General features: G+C 37.6%; 1 protein-coding gene across 3 annotated transcripts in view; it reads left to right on the forward strand.

Annotated features, from left to right (window-relative positions):
- Window positions 1–20,481, forward strand: part of Slain1 (SLAIN motif family member 1) — a 53,624-nt gene that overhangs the window by 26,052 nt on the left and 7,091 nt on the right. For 2 of the 3 annotated variants that reach the window (XM_003477549.5, XM_063246897.1), the window contains 3 exons: window positions 9,779–9,928; window positions 11,540–11,689; window positions 14,629–14,970. In XM_003477549.5, the coding sequence (XP_003477597.3) occupies window positions 9,779–9,928; window positions 11,540–11,689; window positions 14,629–14,970 (642 nt within the window). The remainder of the gene's footprint in view (window positions 1–9,778; window positions 9,929–11,539; window positions 11,690–14,628; window positions 14,971–20,481) is intronic. The other variant, XM_063246896.1, reaches the window with a different exon arrangement.

Below are 20,481 nucleotides of genomic sequence, written 5' to 3' on the forward strand. Positions count from 1 at the left end.
ATTAGGTTAATCTTTTCCTATTTTTTTTTCTTGTTTTTGGGTTGAGTCACCACTTTCACAGAGGTCTTCTTTGTGCATTTTGTGGCTATTTTCACTGCCTTCAAATTTGATTGAAGATATAGCAGACAGCCTAAGGGGAAAATGGTTTCTGTCAAGGGAATTTTTAAATATGCCTTTAAAGTGGAATTTCTATTAAAGTCAATTTTTATTTCCGTGTTAATTACAGATGAGAAGCTTGATGATGAGTTGTGAAAGTATAATGATCACTCTGGCCTTAGAAAACACTGGACTTGGTTTGGGCATCTTTCTTGAGTTTTGACCCATGATCAGGAGGAATAGTTGCCACTGTGAACTTCCCTTTCTAAATCTCGTTTTTCAGCTCTACTTTCAAATCACCATTGTGGTTGGAAAAGCCTTGTGGAAACATCAGTAGTCATATATAGCAGAGTGGGCACAATAGTAAGTGTGTGGGGATGAAGTAGTTTAAGGTGTGAGAAGCAGAGAAGGTCTCGTTATGTAGTTGGAATGATAGATATGTTAGCCATTGTGTTATACTACTTACTAAGACATAGGGAACATTTTACCTATCCAATGAAGAATTAAGAACAACTATAGAATTTTGCTATCTGTGTAATAAATTATTTTTCTGTAGATTATTATATTTTGAATACAACTGGAAGTTTAAATATTATTTGTGGTGTCTGGGTATCACAGGTCCTCATAATTTTATATCAGATTTTAAATTACTATATTTTAAAATTACTGATTTTATACTACCACATTGTCATTTTAGGTTAAATGAATGGGAATTGTAGGAAAAGATTGAAGTTAATCTTTTAGTAGGCTTTTCAAGCGATGAATTTAAGGTTGAGAAACTTGCACATAATGACGGATTTATCCTAAATGGTTTCCAAGACTACCAGTGAGGGATAGTTACTTGTGCTGTAGCCCTTCCTTCTCCTCCTCCTTTTCCACCCCCGCCTTTTCTTCTTCCTTTTTCATTTTCAGAGAGATTTTGCTTTATTTGAGACCATGGTATGTATTTGATGCATAATGTGTTTGTAGTACAGTATAACTACAAGTACCAGGAACTTCCCCCTTGCTTTCCTAGAATTCATTGGAAAAGAGGGGAGACAGTGTGTGTGATGAATTGTGGTTTGTGACAAAGAACTGCAGTGATGATATACAGGCATGTTGAAAGACTTAGCGTGTGATTATATCTCCATTTTGGGGAGGGTGTCAGAGACAGTTTTACAGAGGCAGTAGCATTTGTATTATATGAAAAAATTAAGAGATGCTTAAATCCTTGTTAGAATTAACACAAGTTGCCCTCTGTATACTACCCAAAGAGGTTAACCCAAAGTTCTGTGTTATTAAAATTCACTTCATATGAGAATGAATGAGTAGAAAATTTACAAAAATCCAATATTGAACATTTTTGTATATAATTAGTACCACTTGGGAGACACTTGATTTTTTTATTTTTTACCTAATTTTATTGGTACATTTCATATACAGATAGTTAGATATAGACATTCATCGTAGGAAATTTGTACTTGTACATGATAAATCTTGCTGCTTTTTTTTTTCATTTTCCTCCCCTCCCATCAGCCCCTCTTCCCTATTTACAAAAGATTTTTGCTTCCTTTTCCCTTCCTTTCTTTCCCCTTTACTGCTCCTTAGGTCCCCTTGCCATCTGAAGATTTTCTTCCTGTTTCACAGTATCTGTTACACATTTTGGCTTTTACTTACATTCTCAGTTTCTTATACCAAAGAAGCAATGTGATATTTACACATACATGTCTGATGTAGTTCACTTAAGAATATGGTCTCAGGGTGCGTCCGTTTACCTGGAAATGGACCAGTACTTCATTGTATAAAAAATCCACATCTTCTTTATCCATTCACCGGTTGATGGGCATTTGGGTTGTTTCTAAGATTTAGCTATTGCAGCCTGCCATTATAAACCTGGCTGTGCATGTATCACTGTGGTGTGATGCTTTTCATCCTTTCTTATAGTCTTCCTTCATATGCAAAACTCACAGCTACACTGCAGTTGACTTCTCTTGGTGTATGTCAGGGGCAGAGAGCACTGTGGACTCCCAGTCAGAGTAGCAGTAAGTAGCAAGACTGACTGACTGACTTACCCAGATGCTTACTTGTCAGGTAATAGAATGTTGTGGGTAAACTAATACTAGTCAGGCTCACCCAGTAAAAAACAGTAGATCAGATAAGCTGCACACCCTGTGTTACTTGTCCAGGAGGCTGTTTGGACTGGAATCACCTCATAGGATTACATACTGTGGCCAACTTTTATTTCAGTCTGGACAGTTTATAAGAGTGAAATAGTAGAATGTTATCTTATTACATTTTTTCTTTCGTTTTAGTTTTTTAGGTTCTAGGACCTGAACCCAAGGCCTTCATATTGACTATACTATATCCTCTGCCCGTTTTATTTTTTATTTTGAGATAGAATTTCCGTAAGTCACTGAGTTGCCTAAGCTGGGCTCAAATTATTCTCCTCCTGCCTCAGCCTCCTGGAGTGCTGGGATTATAGGAATATACCACCGACTTCACCTTGCTTTGTAAATTCTTTTGTTAATATTTGTCTGAGTATGTCAGTGTGCCAAGTGTTTTAGTTGGCTCTCAGTATGGAAAGATGGAGCATGTCACCCGAAGTTTGTACTTAAGAAGATAGTGTATGACAGTGAAGGTCTTCCTGCCCTCCTGCTCTGTGCATAGGTCGAATAGGTTCCTACCAGTGTATCAGAGAATAAAAGAAGTGCTGTTTGCTCTACTTCACTGATCTTGGACCACTCTGAAACTGGTAGAAAGGATCATGTATTTATGTGGTTTGGAATTGAGGCCTCCCTGCTTTCTATATAAAGAAAGAATAAAGGAAGGGATTGAAAATCTGGTAATTTGGCCTTTTTTCTTCTTTCCTTCTGAGGACTGTCTGGTAATGAGCACCATTATTTAAGAGTCAAGGGATAGGACCTTGGTTTTAAAGAAACTGTATTTCTTAAAAATGTGGCAGTTGGGACATTAGTTTCTTATGTGGACAAATAACTAAGAACTGTTGACCATTCTGATCCAGTTGTTGAGTGTTCACAGTTTAGTTATTTGTTTCTGACTTTATAACATCTGAAGAAACATGAAGTCTATAAATTGTCTACATAAGGTACAGAGTAAAAAGTGGTTCCATCATTATAAGAAGACGAGGCTAAGCACCCTAAAAATGAGGAAGAATGAAAAGCAAAAATTCCTCCAGATACTTTCTTCTTTTCTCTAGCTTCTGGAAGCTAGAGAGCTTGTGGGTACAGCTTGCTAGAACTTTTTATTCATAAAATGCTTTATAGTTTGCAACTATGCAGTCTTGAACTCACAACAGTTCTGTTCATTACTTTTATACAAATCACTTTTTTTTTTGCTAGTGTGTTTTCAAATGCTAACACACTAGCATTAATATATTATGTGATTTACTCCAGATCTGAACATTAGCCTGTGGTGAACTCAGATATATAAATCCTTACTCCATGTCCTTTTAGCCTTTCATGATCTTTATTAGAATATGTTATGGAGAGTTGTAGTAAAAATTATTCATCATTGTTATGTCTAAACCCTGTCAATCATTGTTATGTCTAAACACTTGAAATACCCTTGCAGTATTTTTGTAGCCTTGTGCATTTTTCCAAGTGGATATTATAAAACTAGTATATGTGTTAGCCCAGAGTTGGCAAACTGTGGCCATATCTGGCTTTTTGCCTAATACAAAAAGTAAAGAAATAGTTATCTTGCCAAAATTTGAGCCACATTTAGCATATGTTGAATATGTACTATGTGGTAAGTTTTAGAAGCACTTCTTACTGTAGTGAAAAGAAAATGTGAAATGAGAAGACATGCTTGCAGAATCCTTTTTACATTTTTAAATGGTTGAAGAAGATCAAAAGAGGTAGGCATGGTAACATACACTTGTAATCCTAGCCCTTAGGAGGCTGAGGAAGGAGAGAGTCCAGCCTGGGCTACATAGTGGGTTCAAGGTCAGCCTGAACTACATGTTAAGACCTGGCCTCTAAAAACAAGGAATAAATGAGTTAAAAGAACAGAAAACCAAAAGAAAATTTTATCATTTATGATAATTAAATTATACTCAGAGTATATAAATGAAGTTTTATTTATGCATAGTCATTCATTTACATACTGTCCATCTGTAGGTAAATGATACTAGATGCTGTGATGCTAGGTGAGTAGTCATGAATGAGATTCTCTGGCCCCCAAACCTAAAATATTTATTATTTCTTTATAGAAATTATTTACTGACCATGTTAGTTTCTTGTTGTCATCTCTGACCATGAGTACAGTCTTCTGGACCCCTGTCTAACTTTTTCTATCAAGATCTTACCCACAATCTCTAAACTTTCCCTAGCGATTACTTTCAACCACTCAGATTTGTTTCTTTTAATTTTGATAGATTTAGTTCTTTGATAGCTCCACAAACGATATGACTGCCATACGTAACACATTGTGTGAACCTGAACCCATGAGACTTGACAGAATCATAAACAGACACTTGCTAACGTTTTCAGGTGCTTTGCTGAGACTTACATATAGGGATTACTATTTTTCCAGAGATAGGCAGCACTGTTCTCCATAGTTAGTGTTTTTTCTTGTTCTGTGGCCATTCCAGGACTTTACTGCATGGAAGTCACTGCAGCCTCTGCCTCCTCAGCATATTTATTGACAAGTAAAGGGGGCCTTCTAACCTACCTTCATCTTCATTCTCTTTTTCTTGTTTTCCGTTTCTCTGGTCTCCAGGGTCTTCACTGCCTTCCCTTTTCTGGTTCTACTCTCCTCCTTCTACAAACATCAGGGTCTCTTTGATCCTAAACTCTCATCCTATTTTCTCTTGAGCCCTAAGCTTCTCTTTGCTTTCACAAGTAAACCTCTCTTCAAAGGCTTTTCCTTTTTCTTCATCTCACATCTGCTTGACCTATCACTGCCAGTTTCTCCTTCCTCCCCCTGTGGAGTCTGCTCTCAACAGGGGCCCAGTTTTTATGGCAGGCTTTTTTTCTCAGTGCTTTGGCTGTGTGACCTCGCTGCAGTAGTTACCACTGTTAGTGTAGCTCCCATCTCAACCTCTCTGTATTAATCCTTTTATTTCTTTTTGGGTTCCACAGATGCTTGAGGGTCCTGAACTGACTTTCTTTCCTGGTGAACTTTCTTAGTCTTCCTTACTGATTTTCCATTTTCAGTTATTCCTCTTGTAAGCTCCATGGTTACCTCCACCGCCCCTTGTCCATTTGCCTTGGGTGATTTCATTCTGTGTATGGTTTCACCTTCATCTAGCTCCTGTTTATTGATGGTCCCTGAACCTCTGTCTCTCTTGCCCTCTTCCTCAAATTCTGACTCTGTACTGGACATGAGCACATAGGCATGTCTCATCTTAGTTCACCTCATCTTTGTCTTTCATTTCAGCACGCATAGCTCGTGTTCTTAGCGAATGGCGTCAGTATCTTGGAACCATGGTGTGCAGTATGCTGTCATCCTTTTCTCCGCTCCTGGTCACTGAATAGCTTTATTTTCGGTCAGCTGTGCCTTGTCGAACCTGTTCTCACTGAGTGTTTTGCTCATGGTTTAGGTGAAGGGCTTATCTTGTCTCATTATGTCTGCCTAGAAGGGCCTCCTAACTGGTCTCCAGTTGTCAGTCTCTGCTTGTTATCATAAAATACATATCTAATCATGTCTTCTTCTCTAAAGTCTGAACGATACTGATTTATTAAAGTGTATACTGTGCATAAGACAGTGCGGAAACCAGTCTTACCAACATCTCCAGTCCTATCTCTTCTGTATTAGCCTAATTTGCGATTCCCTGACTATACTGGTCTTTCAAGGATTATTTTAATATTTTTTTGGTGAAGACTTTCATTATTGTCTTCACTTTGCTCTGAATGTTTTCGTGGGGATTTTACTACACTTACGAGATCGTGTGATTCTCCAGCTCACTTGCCTATTTTCAGCAGTAGCTAATCTTTAGAAATTGGAATGGGCGGAGAGCACTCACTATATTTTATTCATTTTGATCCTGGAATCTCATAGTCACAATGTAGATGCGTATTGGAGTGAAGAGAGAAATGAATTTGAAAAAGCAGGTAGATCCGTAAGGGCTAGACAGATTTTCCATAGGGAAATGCAACATGCAAGATATTGAAACCACTGGGGATTGACAGTTTTGAGTTTTCTAGAATATGTTAGCAAATAAGTTGAATGGTTCTTGATATGGTTTGTAAATATTGGGTGTCTGAGTTATTCTGGAGTACTCCCTTCCTGCCTATACAAGGCTTTGCTTAAGATTGAGATTAAAAAGCTGGTTAAGTCTTCAGAGCACAACCTGGGTTGAGAAATGGTGGAGAATATATATTTAGCTAGCTAAGAAGAGTGGTCTGAGTAGGGAGACAGAAATCATGACTTACTTGAAAATCAATCTGTAAATATTAGTAAAAAAAATTTAAAATTTGTCATTAATTTTTATTTTATTTTTTATTATTAAAAAAAGATAAAAATAAATAATGAATCTGATTTTTGGAACAGGTTAGGACAGTGACAGTGATTAATACATTGTGTATTGTTTCCGTAGTATTTTTTCAGAGTACAAATACAGGCGTGGTGTCTTGTTTAAGCAGTATGACGTATATTTAAGAAGACAGTTTTGGGAACTGTATGGCAGTAGAGTAGGGCACTAGCAAGTGGTGTGAAGCCCCATGCAAGCCTTGAACCTGAGGGGCGGCAGCAGTCCTTTAGTGGCGCAGCTGAAGTAATGACGGGCACAGCTTTGGGGGGATGTAGTACAGGCTGACTGGGGGCAGCACGGGGACCTGCGTGGCTGAGGTTGGTTGAAGAGCAGATTGTGAGAATGGTTAAGGAAGTTGCAGTAGAGCTCCATAGAGCATGCAGTTGGAAGTGTCCTGTGAAGCAGTTTAGCTTAAGGCTTTTGGGAGAGAAAACCTTGCCAAGTGTGGTACATTTAATTGGTGTTTCACTTGAGGGCTTAACTCTGCTATTCTAGGGATTGGAATTAACTAAAAACTATATAATATATATTGTTCCCAGTTTTTCTTATTGATACCTGTTCTATTTGATCCTTCTTGTGGAACCATGGATTGAACCCAGAGCTTTTGAACTGGGCAACATTCCCAGTCCCTCCTTCCCGCTTTGGGAACAGGGTCTTGCAGAGTTGCTAAGTTGCCTAGCCTGGGCTTGCATCCTCCTGTCTCAGAAAGTACTGAGGTTATAAGCATCTTCTATCACATCAGGCTCCTCTTCTCCACAGAACTTTGGATTAGGAGGTGAAGAAAGTTTCACTGTTGTTGTTCAGAAGTTCCGTAGGAAAATGGACTTTTTCCTGGGATCATTTAGGCCATCTTTGAATCTCTCCAGTAATTTAAAATCTTTGTATGAAAAAAATGAGTTGCATGGAAAAAAGTAAAGCTGTCCTTTTATAGGTTCTTTTCATTTATTCTTTATACAAATGTTTCTGTAACAGTTCTTTGAGTTCTTTAGCTGCATAGTGAAGGATGAGGAGGATGTGACCATTTCTGCTCCTTTCCCCTCTCCTCCTCCACTGTAACCTTGGGCAGTGGTAGAGCATCATTGTTTTGTGGATTTGTATCTACAATAATTCTCCTCCCTCTCCTTAAAAATCTCAATGCTGAAGAACAATGTAGAACATTCTTTATTGCAGTGGACACTAATTGTATTCTTAGTTGGGATCTTGCTGTCATAGTCAAAATAATTGGGTCATTGTGCAGCAGGGCTAGGTCACAGTAGTTACTGTGGCGAATAACGAATGCTGTTTACTTGTGATGCACTGTCCCCTGCATCTGTGGGTGAGAACACACAGGCACTGTGATTTGCCTGGAAAACGATCAAACCACTGTAAAATAACATCATCTGTTAAGCGAATGAGCAGTCAATGGAACCACTGACCTTTTGTTTGAGTACAGAATTTTAATGAGAGACTTCAAATAATAAAGATTGACCATGCAAGAACAGCTACCTAGTGTGTACCGCATGTTAGCCAATGGTTTATAATATATTTTGGAGCCAAGTTGAACTGTGTAGAAGTGCAGGAACTGGGAGTGTGTGTGCGTGCTCTGGCTCAGAATGGGAAGTGCTAGGTAAGCACAGTAAATTACAAGTTAGATGAGTGACAAATAGAACTGGTATCAGTTGGGGAGTAGACTTTGTGGGAACATCCTCTGCATGACACCTGTGGATTCTGAAAGAGTTATCCCTGTGAATAAAGTATTTTTCCTATATACTTCCTTCATGCACATTAGGAAAATATAGATTTTACGTAATTATTAGAATGTGGTAACAATGATTTTAAGAATTTTTGGTGAAGAGGAAGCATTCTGCTCTCCAGTAGCCTTGATGGCATTTTGCAAGCACCTGAAGAATTGCAGTTTTAGAGTGGGTTTTTTGTCTCTCCACATCCTACAGTTTTTCCCCATCCACTGCCCATTTACAAACACTGGTGGACTGCTCATTAGCATTGCTCATTAGGAGGGACTTGAGAATGCATTTCAAGACAGTCCTTTTAATGCTGTTTCTTCGAGTTTTGTCTTATATCCAGCTAATATAAATCGAGTCATGGCTTAAAGTGAAGTCTAATGTAGTTTATATTTTTTTAACTCTTCCCCACTGTCCTGCTTAGTACATGTCTTAGTGATTGCTTTTCAGAAAAGTAGATTTTGACTGACGGATTTCTATTCTATGAAGAGTTAGTGGTTGACATTTGTTGTGATTTATTAAAAGTTTTAGGATTTGATACCTTTTTCATGACTGAGAACTTAGAGGTAAGAAGATGGTGGTAATTTTGGAGAGGGGAAATAAGCTAATTAGGACAGGTGAAGAATTAGGTCATCTGCTCATTGCAGGTATAATTCCTTTACCTTATTTTAATTTCTGTTTCTTATTTTAATTGCTTATGAAATTAATATTAAATAAATAATGCATATACTCCTAAATTTGAAAGTCACACAAGTGTTATTTACTCAATGTAGAAAATTTGGGAAGCATTTTTTTTAAACAAATAAGAATCCAAAAAGGAAAAAAAAAATAAAATAAAAAAGAATCCAAGAGCTTACTAATAGTTTTTACACTTGCTATCTCAAGTACCTGTCCTTATATGTTTTGGTGTAGAAGCCTTCTGCTAGGTTTAGACTAATTTTTATAAGCCTTGTTTTGGATTTGAGGCCATTTGGAAACATGATAGTCATTTTGAATTTCTTCTGTAATCCAACTAGAAGTTTTCATAAAAGATTTTTAAAAGTCAATGTTTCATGACCTTAACTGCATTGAAAATTGACTAGAAAATTGGATTGTGAATTAATATTAAGAACATGCCCCACAATTTCTAAAATCTACAAATTGAGACTTATATCATTCCAAAATGCTTACATCTTTATTCAGGAATATATAAGGAATGTTTCTAATACAGAAATTATAAACAGACTTTCATTTTCATGCCAGCTTATTGACTTTAATCAGAGTGAGATGGGTTTGCTTTTTTATTAGTGGTGGTATTAATGGGAGCTCAATTAACAAATTGCCTATTTTTACATATTTTCTCCTTTGATAAATGAAAGTGAGTCAAGATACTTATCAAAAGTTGCTTTGTTTCCCTCTCTTTATTTTTAATACCTTCCCTTTCCCTTCCTGACCTATCAGCACCTTCCTCCACGTAGCTAACTGCCGCTGTTTTCTGCTTCTGTGACAGCTAGCCGATGGCGGAGTCTCTTCTCTTCAACTGCCTCCCTGGCGTTTCCCTATAGTCCTGTTGCAAGACTCAGCCCTTATAGCAATGGCATTAATACTCCCAGCTTCTCTAAAACCTCAAATAAAGCAATACTAACCCCCGAGAAAACAGGTAATATTTCAACTTGTTGACTAACTGCTTGCTTTGCAATTCAGTCACTAGGCACAAATCAAATGTCTATCTTTCACTGAAAAGCTGAAAGGCAGTGTTACAACGGAGAGTTTGTGCCACATATTTACTCTAGGCATCAAAGGGACTAGCATTAGCGTGTACTCTAACACCATTTGTCTCTGCTGTCAGCAGTGTCCCAGTAGACTGTGTCTCCTCTTCAGCAAAAAGCTCACACACCACACATAATTTTGTTTTTCAGTGCCTAATGTGCTTTTACAATAACATGTTCATGATATTATTGTATAATTTGTATGTCTTGCTATTGGGCAGTTTGAACTACCAGTGGTATATGTGTGACTGTCCCATCAGGCAGCTTTTTATTAATATTATTAATAAAAAGACTGATGAAAGTGATTAGATCCATTTGTACCACCAGTAGTACAAGCTGCCCAGTGGGACAGTCATGCATCACTACCAGTGGTTCAAGCCAGTGGGAGTGTGTTAAATGTCAGGTACAACTTAGTCTTTATAATGATTACAGATCGCAAGCCTTTTGCTTTTAATTTTTATTTTTCTAGTACCTATTTTTTATTAAGCCATGTTAAATGTATAATCATGGATTTTCTGAGATGAAGGTCTCATCAGTTCCTTGTTTCTCTCAACATTGACATGATGCCATTTTTAGGACTTTATTCCACTGAAATCTTTTTCTCAATTGTTTTTATCTTAAGTTACTGTTTTTCACTTTTGTGAATGATTACAGGTCTTCTCTGACTACTCGTCTAAATGATGAGAATTTTGAGTGTACTTTGTGCATATATGTATTATATAAACTGAAGCACTACTGTGTGTGCCCATTAAAGATTTTTTTTTAATTTTAAAGAGAGTAAAACCAAGCAAAATAAAACAGAATAAAGCCAATCAAAACAAACCAGTGTAAGTGACACAGGACTTCAAAAAAAGATACTAGGAAATCAACAGTGGTAACAATCATAATGCCTCTTGTCATCTTTACAATAGCTACCTTCCCTATTAAGAATTAAACCAAGTTAATTTTTAATTTTAAAAGATGTTATCAATTATTGCCAAAGACAGATATTTCTGGTCATTAATTAAAATGTGAATTATTGTTCTCCTACTATACTTTCAGATATCAGCATTAGTGATTTTTTTATTGTGATATGCAGCATGTAATATAACAGGTTTGGGTATGATTCGGTGTTAAAATGTTGCTTAGCATGTATAAGGCTCTGTATCTGATCCCTAACACTGCAAAACAAACAAATATATAATATGAAATCTACCCTTTAAGTCTTTAAGTAGGTAGTACAGAGTGATTTTTTTTAAAATTCTGAAACTCAACTTCAAACAAACATTAAATAAATGGTCCCTTATATGAATTATGAATTTGTGAGGATGTATTTATTGTCTTGACCATGAAGTCATAATGATTTTTTTTCTTTTTTTATTATTAGTATGTTTGGGATAATGTTTTGGCCATTTTGTGACATTTTCAAAACAGGAAAATAACCGAGCTCTATGTATATGAATTGTAAAGCATATACAGATATCAGGTTTTCACATAATGAACACATTTCCTTTGTGTCTTAGGTTATACTTCTAGGGGCTCCCCTCTCAGTCCCCAGTCGTCTATTGACAGTGAGCTGAGTACTTCGGAATTGGAGGATGATTCTATTTCCATGGGTTATAAGTTACAAGACCTTACTGATGTTCAGATCATGGCTCGTCTGCAAGAGGAAAGTAAGTTCTTTTTAAACTAGGAAAGTGAGATTTCCACTTGAAGTACAAGAGGAAGGTTCAGGAACTCCTTTTAGGTGATGGGAAGACAAGCCTGTTCTCATGCTGTCCTACTTTGTAGGTGAAGCAGTTGCTTAACAGCACTTAACAGCATCATGCAGTGTCAGGCATACTCTGATAGCATAACTCATACATGGACGTTGCCGGATGGCCAGCAGGAAAGCAGGTTGCAGTTTCCTGGAAACAAAACACGCAGCTTCCATGTGGCCCAGCGGACTGCACTCTTGAGCATGCCACAGCACTGAAAGTTTGTATTTACATAAAAGCCTGTATATGGATGTTTTTAACAGCTCTTCTTGTGAATAGTTAAGCAAATTGTGTTACATACATAACTTGGAATACAACGAAACAGTAAAAATGAACCGAATATGGGTATAGCATCTTTGATGGAACTCCAGGGAATCATGCTGAGTGAGAAAAGAGCACATACTGTGTAATTCCATTTATGTAACATTTTGAAGTGTTAACATTTTAGAAATGGACAGATTAGTATCGAGGACCCTTGCAGTGGGTTCCAGTCTCCTGTTGGGTGTTATGGAGCACAGCAAAAAGAAAGAACAAGAGACAGAATGGCTGTGTGGCAGTGTCTGGGATGGCCAGTCACTCACAGGGAAAACAAGGCCTTGAGGCAGCCAGAACCTCGGTATTCATTAATCCCATTTACATTTAGAAAATAGGGATTACCAGATGACTCAGAGTGTGGATGTGATGTTAAGCTAATGAGGATCTTTCCCTGAAGCACCAGAGCATCATGGGACCATTAAGGGCCTCCTTAAGGCCTCTGGGCCCTATCTGCATTTTATTTTATAATTTGTGGTTCTCAGCAGATTCCATGTTGGGAAAAAGGAATGAGATGTGAGATCTTAGAGGGATGAGGGAAGTGGATGTGAATGTGGTTATTGTAAGGGCCAAACAAGGGGGATATTTTGGGTTTTGGAACTGGTAAGTATTGTGACTGTGGTTGTGATATACAAACCTGTTGATAATAAAAATGTAAAGAGCTCAGTCAAACGTGTACTTGCATATATATGAATGTGAGTAAACCAGGAAAATCTGAACAAGGTGGAAATAGCAACTGCTGATACCTTCATTATTATGCTAGTCAGTAATTTCAAAAAATGTTACCTCTAGGGGATACCATATTTCCTAGTGCCACCTGCAAGTCTGTAGAAGAAAACATCTGTTAATGTATGGATGTACCTCAGTCAGTAATTTTGGGAGAGCAGATAATTGGAAGTGGGCAGTTTATCACTGGTTCTGCAACAAAATTACAGCAGATCTTGGTATGAGCTGCTTTAAAGGTATCAATAGTAGCAAAGGACACAATTAAGTACAAATCACAGAACTAGGTTTAGCTTGTTTTGGGGTTGGCTTTTCAGGCCAACATAAATAGAAATACCCACCAGTCATTGAAGCATAACAAGTGCCTGCTTTCAGAATTAATCAAGGGTACTGAGAGAAATATGATAATGCTTAGCCAGATTTAATAAGATACACTTTGAGGTAAAAGATGATGTCTTGGTTACTTTTACTTTTCTCTTGTTGCTAGGACAAAACACCCAACACCCAGAGTGAAAGGAAGGAAGGGTTTATTTGCTTATTGTTTGTAGCAGTTTCAGTCCATAATCAGCTGGCTCCAAGGCAGGGTGGCATGGCACTGGGGCAACACTTAGGGGCAGCAGCCAGAGCAAAAAAGGAAAAACTAGTGTCTTCTCCTCCCTTGTATTTTACACAATCTCCCACCCCTATAAGTTGTTATAGGGCTCACAAAATCTCAGTGCCCTCCTCTTGCACAGGATTAGGATATTTACAAACCCTGGTTACCTGCTGTGTCTCTCAGTTAAACTTCTAAACTTCTCAAAGTGACACAGTGTATCAACCACAACAGGCGACTACTTTCTGTCATTACCAATAAATTAAAGTGCTTGTTTAAAAACGCATGCCTAAAAGATCCAGAGTCTGTTTCATAAATTATTCAGGAATAGGTAGCTTTTTAAAAAATTGTAGTATGGGCAATAAGTTAAATGATTAAAAACTTGCACTTAGACTATTTTAGAAAGTTTAACACAGGATGGCAAACCTTTGAGAGCTTTCAGTGATACAAACAGCCTGCTGTGGGCACATGCCATAGGTTTGCCACTACTTTAGGATGACCTAAAACTATTAAAGTATCAGGATGCTTGGAGAGATAATATTAGTAACTACAACAACAGGAAATGATCATAGTAGGAAATAGTTGTACTTCAGATTTTAAACTTTGAAGATGGAAGATAGGAAGCAGACTGACTTTTTCATTCTTTTTCTAACTTAATTTTTAAAATCCATAAATTTTCATAACCAAATAAGAGAATAACAATAGTTATTACCGTGTATCATTATGTTCAAATTAGTTACTTAGTATAAGACATAAACCAAAAAAAATTCTTACAAAAAAGAAACATAAAAACGTAAACCTTCTTTTCAGGAAGTAAGATAAGCTATTAGTTTAAAAGAGACAAACTAGTGTATGTGTGGGAGTATTACTTGGGAACAGATTTGATTATTTTGTTTTTTTAATTCATAGCAAACAGTGATATGATATTGATGAATATTTCTTCCAAAATTATGTTTCCTAAGTATCTCCAGATTTGAAAAGGAATCATTTGGGGGAAATTGATAGATACTGATTGACACAGTTAGAGCAGGTACTGTCTATAATCTTCACTAGAATTCGGACACTCATTTTGCAACACTGAATTTTTTGATATTAGATATCTGTTTGGAAGATAAATGTGTTTTGGAGGATTTTAAAAACTTAGGAAATAATGTGTCCATTTGAATAATTCTGTCACACATGTTTGATTAATTATAATTTAAGTTTAACTAGATTTGTTGTTTCATAGGTCTCAGGCAAGATTACGCTTCGACTTCGGCGTGTGTGTCAAGACACAGCTCCAGTGTGTCACTGAGTTCAGGAAAAAAAGGGACATCCAGTGATCAAGAATATGATCGATACAGCTTGGAAGATGAAGAAGAATTCGATCATTTGCCACCACCACAGCCACGTCTTCCAAGATGTTCACCTTTCCAAAGAGGAATTCCCCACTCACAGACTTTTTCTAGCATTCGGGATTGTAGGAGGAGTCCTAGTTCTCAGTATTTTCCTTCAAATAACTACCAGCAGCAACAGTATTATTCACCTCAAGCCCAGACTCCAGATCAGCAACCAAATAGGACCAACGGAGGTAGGTTGTGTTTCACAGTCAGTATAACTCACTGAAAAAATGTTTCCCAGATTTGTTAATCATCCTCGAGACCTTAACAGTTTCATCTAAGTTTATGGCTGAATTGACCAGCTTCTGGGGATGTGGCTCAGATTTATAGATGTGTAGCTTCGAGAAAACTCTCATGACTTTACTGGCTCAGAACAAGTTGTAAGTGAGGAACGCCTCTGTGTCGTTTCTAGTCCAGCTGTGCGTTTGGTAGGGTCGTGCAAGCTGGGGAGTTGATGGCCAAGCCAGGACTCTCAGAGGCTTTGTTCTGCACCTTTCATGCAAGCTTCAGTCCCTTGCTGCCTGCTCCTAGCACAGTGTGATGGTGAGCGCGGATGGTGCTGGATAGCGGGGGTGTCTTTCTGATGTCCTGGCATCTAGAATTGAGATATACATAGTAGTGATTATGGTGACTGGTATTTAGTAGGATGTTGATCTCTTAATATCACCAAAGTAGGCTAGAGTATCTGCCTGGACTCTCTATCCCCACTTTCCTTTCCTCCCTCTTTTCTTCTGTTCTTCACCATTTATCTCCCTTTCTCCCAGCAGATTTCAAGAACTCTAGCAAAACTGGTAATGTAGCATTATAAGCCTGGTCTCTTTTTGTGTTAATGACCAAGCAGATCATCATATACAAATCCTGTATAATGTGGAGAAACAAATCACTTAAAAGTTTTGCATTTATGCCCTTATTTTATTATTATATTGCCCCATTTCTCAAAATTAAGCCTAAACGTGGTCAATAGTATTGAAAAATGATGCTAAAGCAAAGATCAGTTATGTTCCCTAAGACAACTGTTAATCATATTTTGTTTCCCTTTTCTTCTGTACTTGTATCATTCTTGCAAATTGAGACATCATCCAAAAGTATTTAAAATTTTGTATTTTAAAATATACCTTCAGATTTTAAATCTGAGAGAGTGTTAATTAAGGAATGTCATAGCGACGAATATATTGAAGATCCTGATTCCAGAAAGGCGGTGTATTCTCAGTGCTTGGTGGGTGGCATGGCACCATGTTAAATGGAGGGATAGGGCATCTGGAGTTGTTTCTCTATCTCAGTCACGTGTTGTAGCATGTTGTGGTCAAGTTGTCAAGAGGTGCTACCTCTGCACCTTGGTTAGTGTTGGCAGTAGGATCATTTTCCTCTCCATTGTTCGTTGCACCTTAGAGAAGTGGTGTCTGCTTTCCTTCATTAAACATCATTTTGACAAGGGTTAGGTTTCCCTGCGAGCTGTGCTGTAATACTGTTCATAGCAAAGTGGAAACATACTACAGTTCAGTTGTTTGTGGTGGTTTTATTTTTCTTAACTGTCTGGTGTGTGCATACACAAAAATAGGATACAAAGGCAGCTTTCTGGATATGAGTTGAAACTTTCTAACTTGGTTGAGAGCACAGGCTCCCACAAATCCCCAGGTCTAGTCCTGTCCTGTCACTTAGGCTTCCACACTGAGGTTTCTCAAGTCTCTAGGCTTTGGTTTCCTTGAGCTGTAATTTTATATCAAACCATCTGGTACATATTCAGTCAACCTAAATATGTTATAAGGAATAAATAATGAATGTTGCATTGCCTGGAGCAGATGTGCTGAATACAATTTGTCTACCATTCCATCCACCCTTTGAAACTTTTTTGAACATCTTTTTTTGAACAGATATATCTGAGCTTTCATTTGTTAACTCAGAATATTGTTTGAACCAAATTTAAAGTAAGATTGGCGACTTTGAAACTAATTTATCTAATGCTGTTGTAAATTGCCAAAATAAATAGGAGAAAGTAGCCATTTGCCTATTTTAAAATAATTGAAAGTAAGATAGAAATATTTATGTACATGTGTTTACATATTTCCTGCACTGCCCAGATTTGAAAGAGGCTCATAGAAGTTCTTGGCTTTTTTTTTCTGGGAATTGTAAAAAAAAGGAGCTTATTTAGTCTAGTGATGATAACAAAAACAACCAAATCTTACAGACCTTTTAGCAACCTGTATAGGGGTATTATAGAACTGGACTTAGCAGTAGAATGATGTACTCATTGTAGGTTTGAGGCCCTTTTCTGGGCCTGTGTTGGGGGGCCAGAATGCTAGCAGTTTAGTGGGTAACTAAATCTTTCTTGTATTCCTAAACATTTTGAGTCTCGGTCCTAGGGAGTGTGAGTCTTGCCTCTTGACTTAGATAGATTCATTTCAGTTCTTTCCTTGCTGTATTTCTTTGATCTTTTGCTGCTTCTCAGTCCTCAAAGATTACATTGCTGATTTCTTAGGGAGATAGAATATTGCTTTTGATCCTTTGCATTTTAAAGTATGTCTGATTATTAATGCATTCCAAATTGTTTAATAGGAGAGTGAACCTCACTTCCAGATGGTCTGACACAACTTTGGAGATCACAGCTTACCTCCCAGAGGCAGAGTGTCTTAAATATTTATACTCTGAAGGCTTTATTTTTAATGGCATATTTGAGGATTAAAGCTTTGTGAAATTGACTCAGAACTTGAGTAGGAGTAAAATTAGTTTTAGAGACTGATATGTTTGGATCAAAAGAGATTAGAGACATAACCATGTTTAACCTATGAACCTTGTTGACTAGATTGTGGTTTGTGGGGAAAATTTGACTGAGAGTCTTAAGATGTTTGGATAATTCTGTGTATGAGTCATGATATTAATTTGCTTATATGTTACATCATAGTATTGTGATTCTATGGAATTTTCTCATTCTTAGGGCAGACATGTGCATTTGAAGTTAAAATATTAGAATGGCTGCAGCTTTGTATTGTTACTAAAGCAAAGAAATGCAAATGTAAAAGCAAATTAAGTATAGCAAAATCGAAACAGCTGGTATACTTAGAAACATACAGATGTGTTTATGGTACTATTTTTATCATTTTTATAAGTGACATTGGAAAACTTTTATAGTAGATGGTTGGAGATAAGTTTTGAAAATATATAGAAGCTCAAATTAATTTTCTGATTAATAGAATGTAATTGTTTATCTCTGCCTCCCTCCTATTTAAGGAATATGTAGTGAAAGTAGTTTAGTCTCATACATACAGAGGCTTACTAATTACTAGTGTTTATGTTGTTCAGAAGGTCTAGATGTGGGATCTAAAACTTTCTCTCCTTTTTATTCAATTATACCATGTACTTAGTGCCTAATACAGATACATAATATTTGTTGACTAAATTAATGCCTTCTGCACGGCACTAGGAACTTAGACAGAAATTTTGGATAAAATATGTGATTGTTAAAAGTAGGCTTCCAGCAAGGCTCAGTGGTACACATCTGCCCTCCCAGCATTCTGGAAGTCTTGAGACAGGAGGATCTCAAATTCAAGACCAGCCTGAGTAACTTAGTGAGACCCTGTCTCAAAATTTTAAAAAAAGGGATGGGTCTGGGATGTACTATGGTGTAGAGGCCTTGGGTTCCCCAGTAGTACTGGAGGAAGAAAAGGCTTCAGAGAAGGTTGGGATGTAGCTCAGTAGTAAGTACTTACTTCCCTAGCGTTAAAAAGGTTGGGAGGTGTGAGGCTGTATAGTTTCCTACCTCAAGTGAGGTTTTGTTTGTATAATTTTAGTGATTAGTTGTTGTCAGAAAATATAAAACAATATATATAGATTTTGATACTATCTGTAGCGTCAGACATCTTTTGGAGATCTTCAGAGTAATCTTCCAGAGATAAGGAAAAACTATGGCACTGAAAAAAGTAGCCAGGAAATCTGACAGTCAGTGGCAGTATCTGAGTGTCATTGCTCTTCAGATATGCAGAGTCAGGAAACATGGGAGGGGCATGTATAGAAGAGCTTTTCTAATAGTGCTGATCTGATTCGACTTCGTTTTGTTTTGCTTTATGGGGGATCAAACTCAAGGGTGTTCCCCACTGGGTGACACCCCCTCCCTCCTTAATTTTGCAGTCCTCCTGCCTCAGTCCTTCTCAGTTCTGGGATAATTCTTAAAAGTGTTAGTAAAGGTAGTAACATAGGTAAAATACTCTTCTGGTCTCAGTGACCTCCATTTTGTATTATACTTTCTTATTTATTGTGTAAGTACGCTTTCTTGAAAGTTTTATTTGTCTATTCTCCACACTACCACATTGGCCAGCATTTCTAGACAGAGGTATACTTAATGGGTGCAGATAGAGAGAGAAGTATTGAACTAGCAGAAAGATGAAATTAATTTAGTTTGTGAGTATATTTGGGTTCAGTGTTCAAGTATAGCATATGTTTCCTGAGTTAGCATAAAAGAAAATGATTCTTAGGCTTTAAAGCCTTGATGTGTATACTTTATTGTCTGAGGATATTTATGCATTAATGTAGATAAAAATATCCATGAATTTAAGGAAAATTAAAAAGAAAAACACAATAGGTCTCATGACAGTTTGTAATCTTCCAAAGGTTCAATCTTAAGTTTCTGTTTTTCTTTTTTGCCTTTCTGAGACCAGCTATGCGGTTCAGGCTGGCCTTGAGCTCACTTTGTACCCAGGCTGGTCTTGAACTTGCAACGATCCTCCTCCTCAGCTCCCAAGTGCTGGGATTACAGGCATACTCCACCATGCCCGGCTTCAGTCTTAAATTTCAAATGTTATTCTGTAATATTTTATTTCTTTTATTATATAAAAAAATCTAAGTTCTATTTTAAATTTCGATTTATTTTAGTTTTTCTCATTAGAATTGATAATGGAAAAAGAAACTGAGAAAAATCAATCTAGACTATAAACAGTGAGAATCAAGGATGATACGTGCCTTGCCTTGTGTACTGTGGTATCCCCATCGCCTCGCAGAGGACCTGGCACTTGCTGTACTTCCTGCGTTCATCCTTTCCTCCCATGCGCTGAGAGAGGTGTCCTGTGCAGTGACCATCCTACTCCCAGTACAAGGGGATTCTCCCTGTGGTGAGGAGCAGGCTGCAGTGGGGAGTAGGGCTAACAGGTGGAGATGAGCTGGTGGTGAGTCCCCAGCCTGAACCTTGCGGGGCTCATCGGACCTTGTTCAGGAGCTTGGTCTTTCAGCTGAAAGTGAAAGGGAGAGATTGGATTTGGAGGCTTTCAGCTGAGCGTGACCAGACCTGTGCTCATATTCTGAGAAGGGCGGGGCAGCTGTCCAGATGATGGATTGGGGAACAAGACAGGGCACATGGGGACCATCAAATTTTTTTTTTTTTTTATCGGTACCAGGGATCGAACTTACGACTGTCTGCTTGCAAGGCAGGCGCTTATGCCGCAGAGCTAAATCCCCAGCCCCTCACATGGGGACCAGTTAAGAAGATTTTGTGAAAATGCTAGTGATAAATAACCTAAACCACATGGCAATATAAATTCAGTGAGTATTTTGCAAAACTGGCAGGATTTGGAGTGAGAGAATTTTGGGAAATACATAGCCCTAAGCTATATGAAGTAACTGCAAGTGGGAGAGGAATAACCCATTTTTGACTTGAACAGATTTTGGCTTAGTATCCATTTGTTTTGTGAGCTTGAACGATCTGATGTATGTACTTT

This window comes from Cavia porcellus, unplaced genomic scaffold (assembly GCF_034190915.1).
Source record: "Cavia porcellus strain 051 isolate PalLab524CR breed Dunkin Hartley unplaced genomic scaffold, mCavPor4.1 scaffold_4, whole genome shotgun sequence".
NCBI classification, from domain to species: Eukaryota; Metazoa; Chordata; class Mammalia; order Rodentia; family Caviidae; genus Cavia; species Cavia porcellus.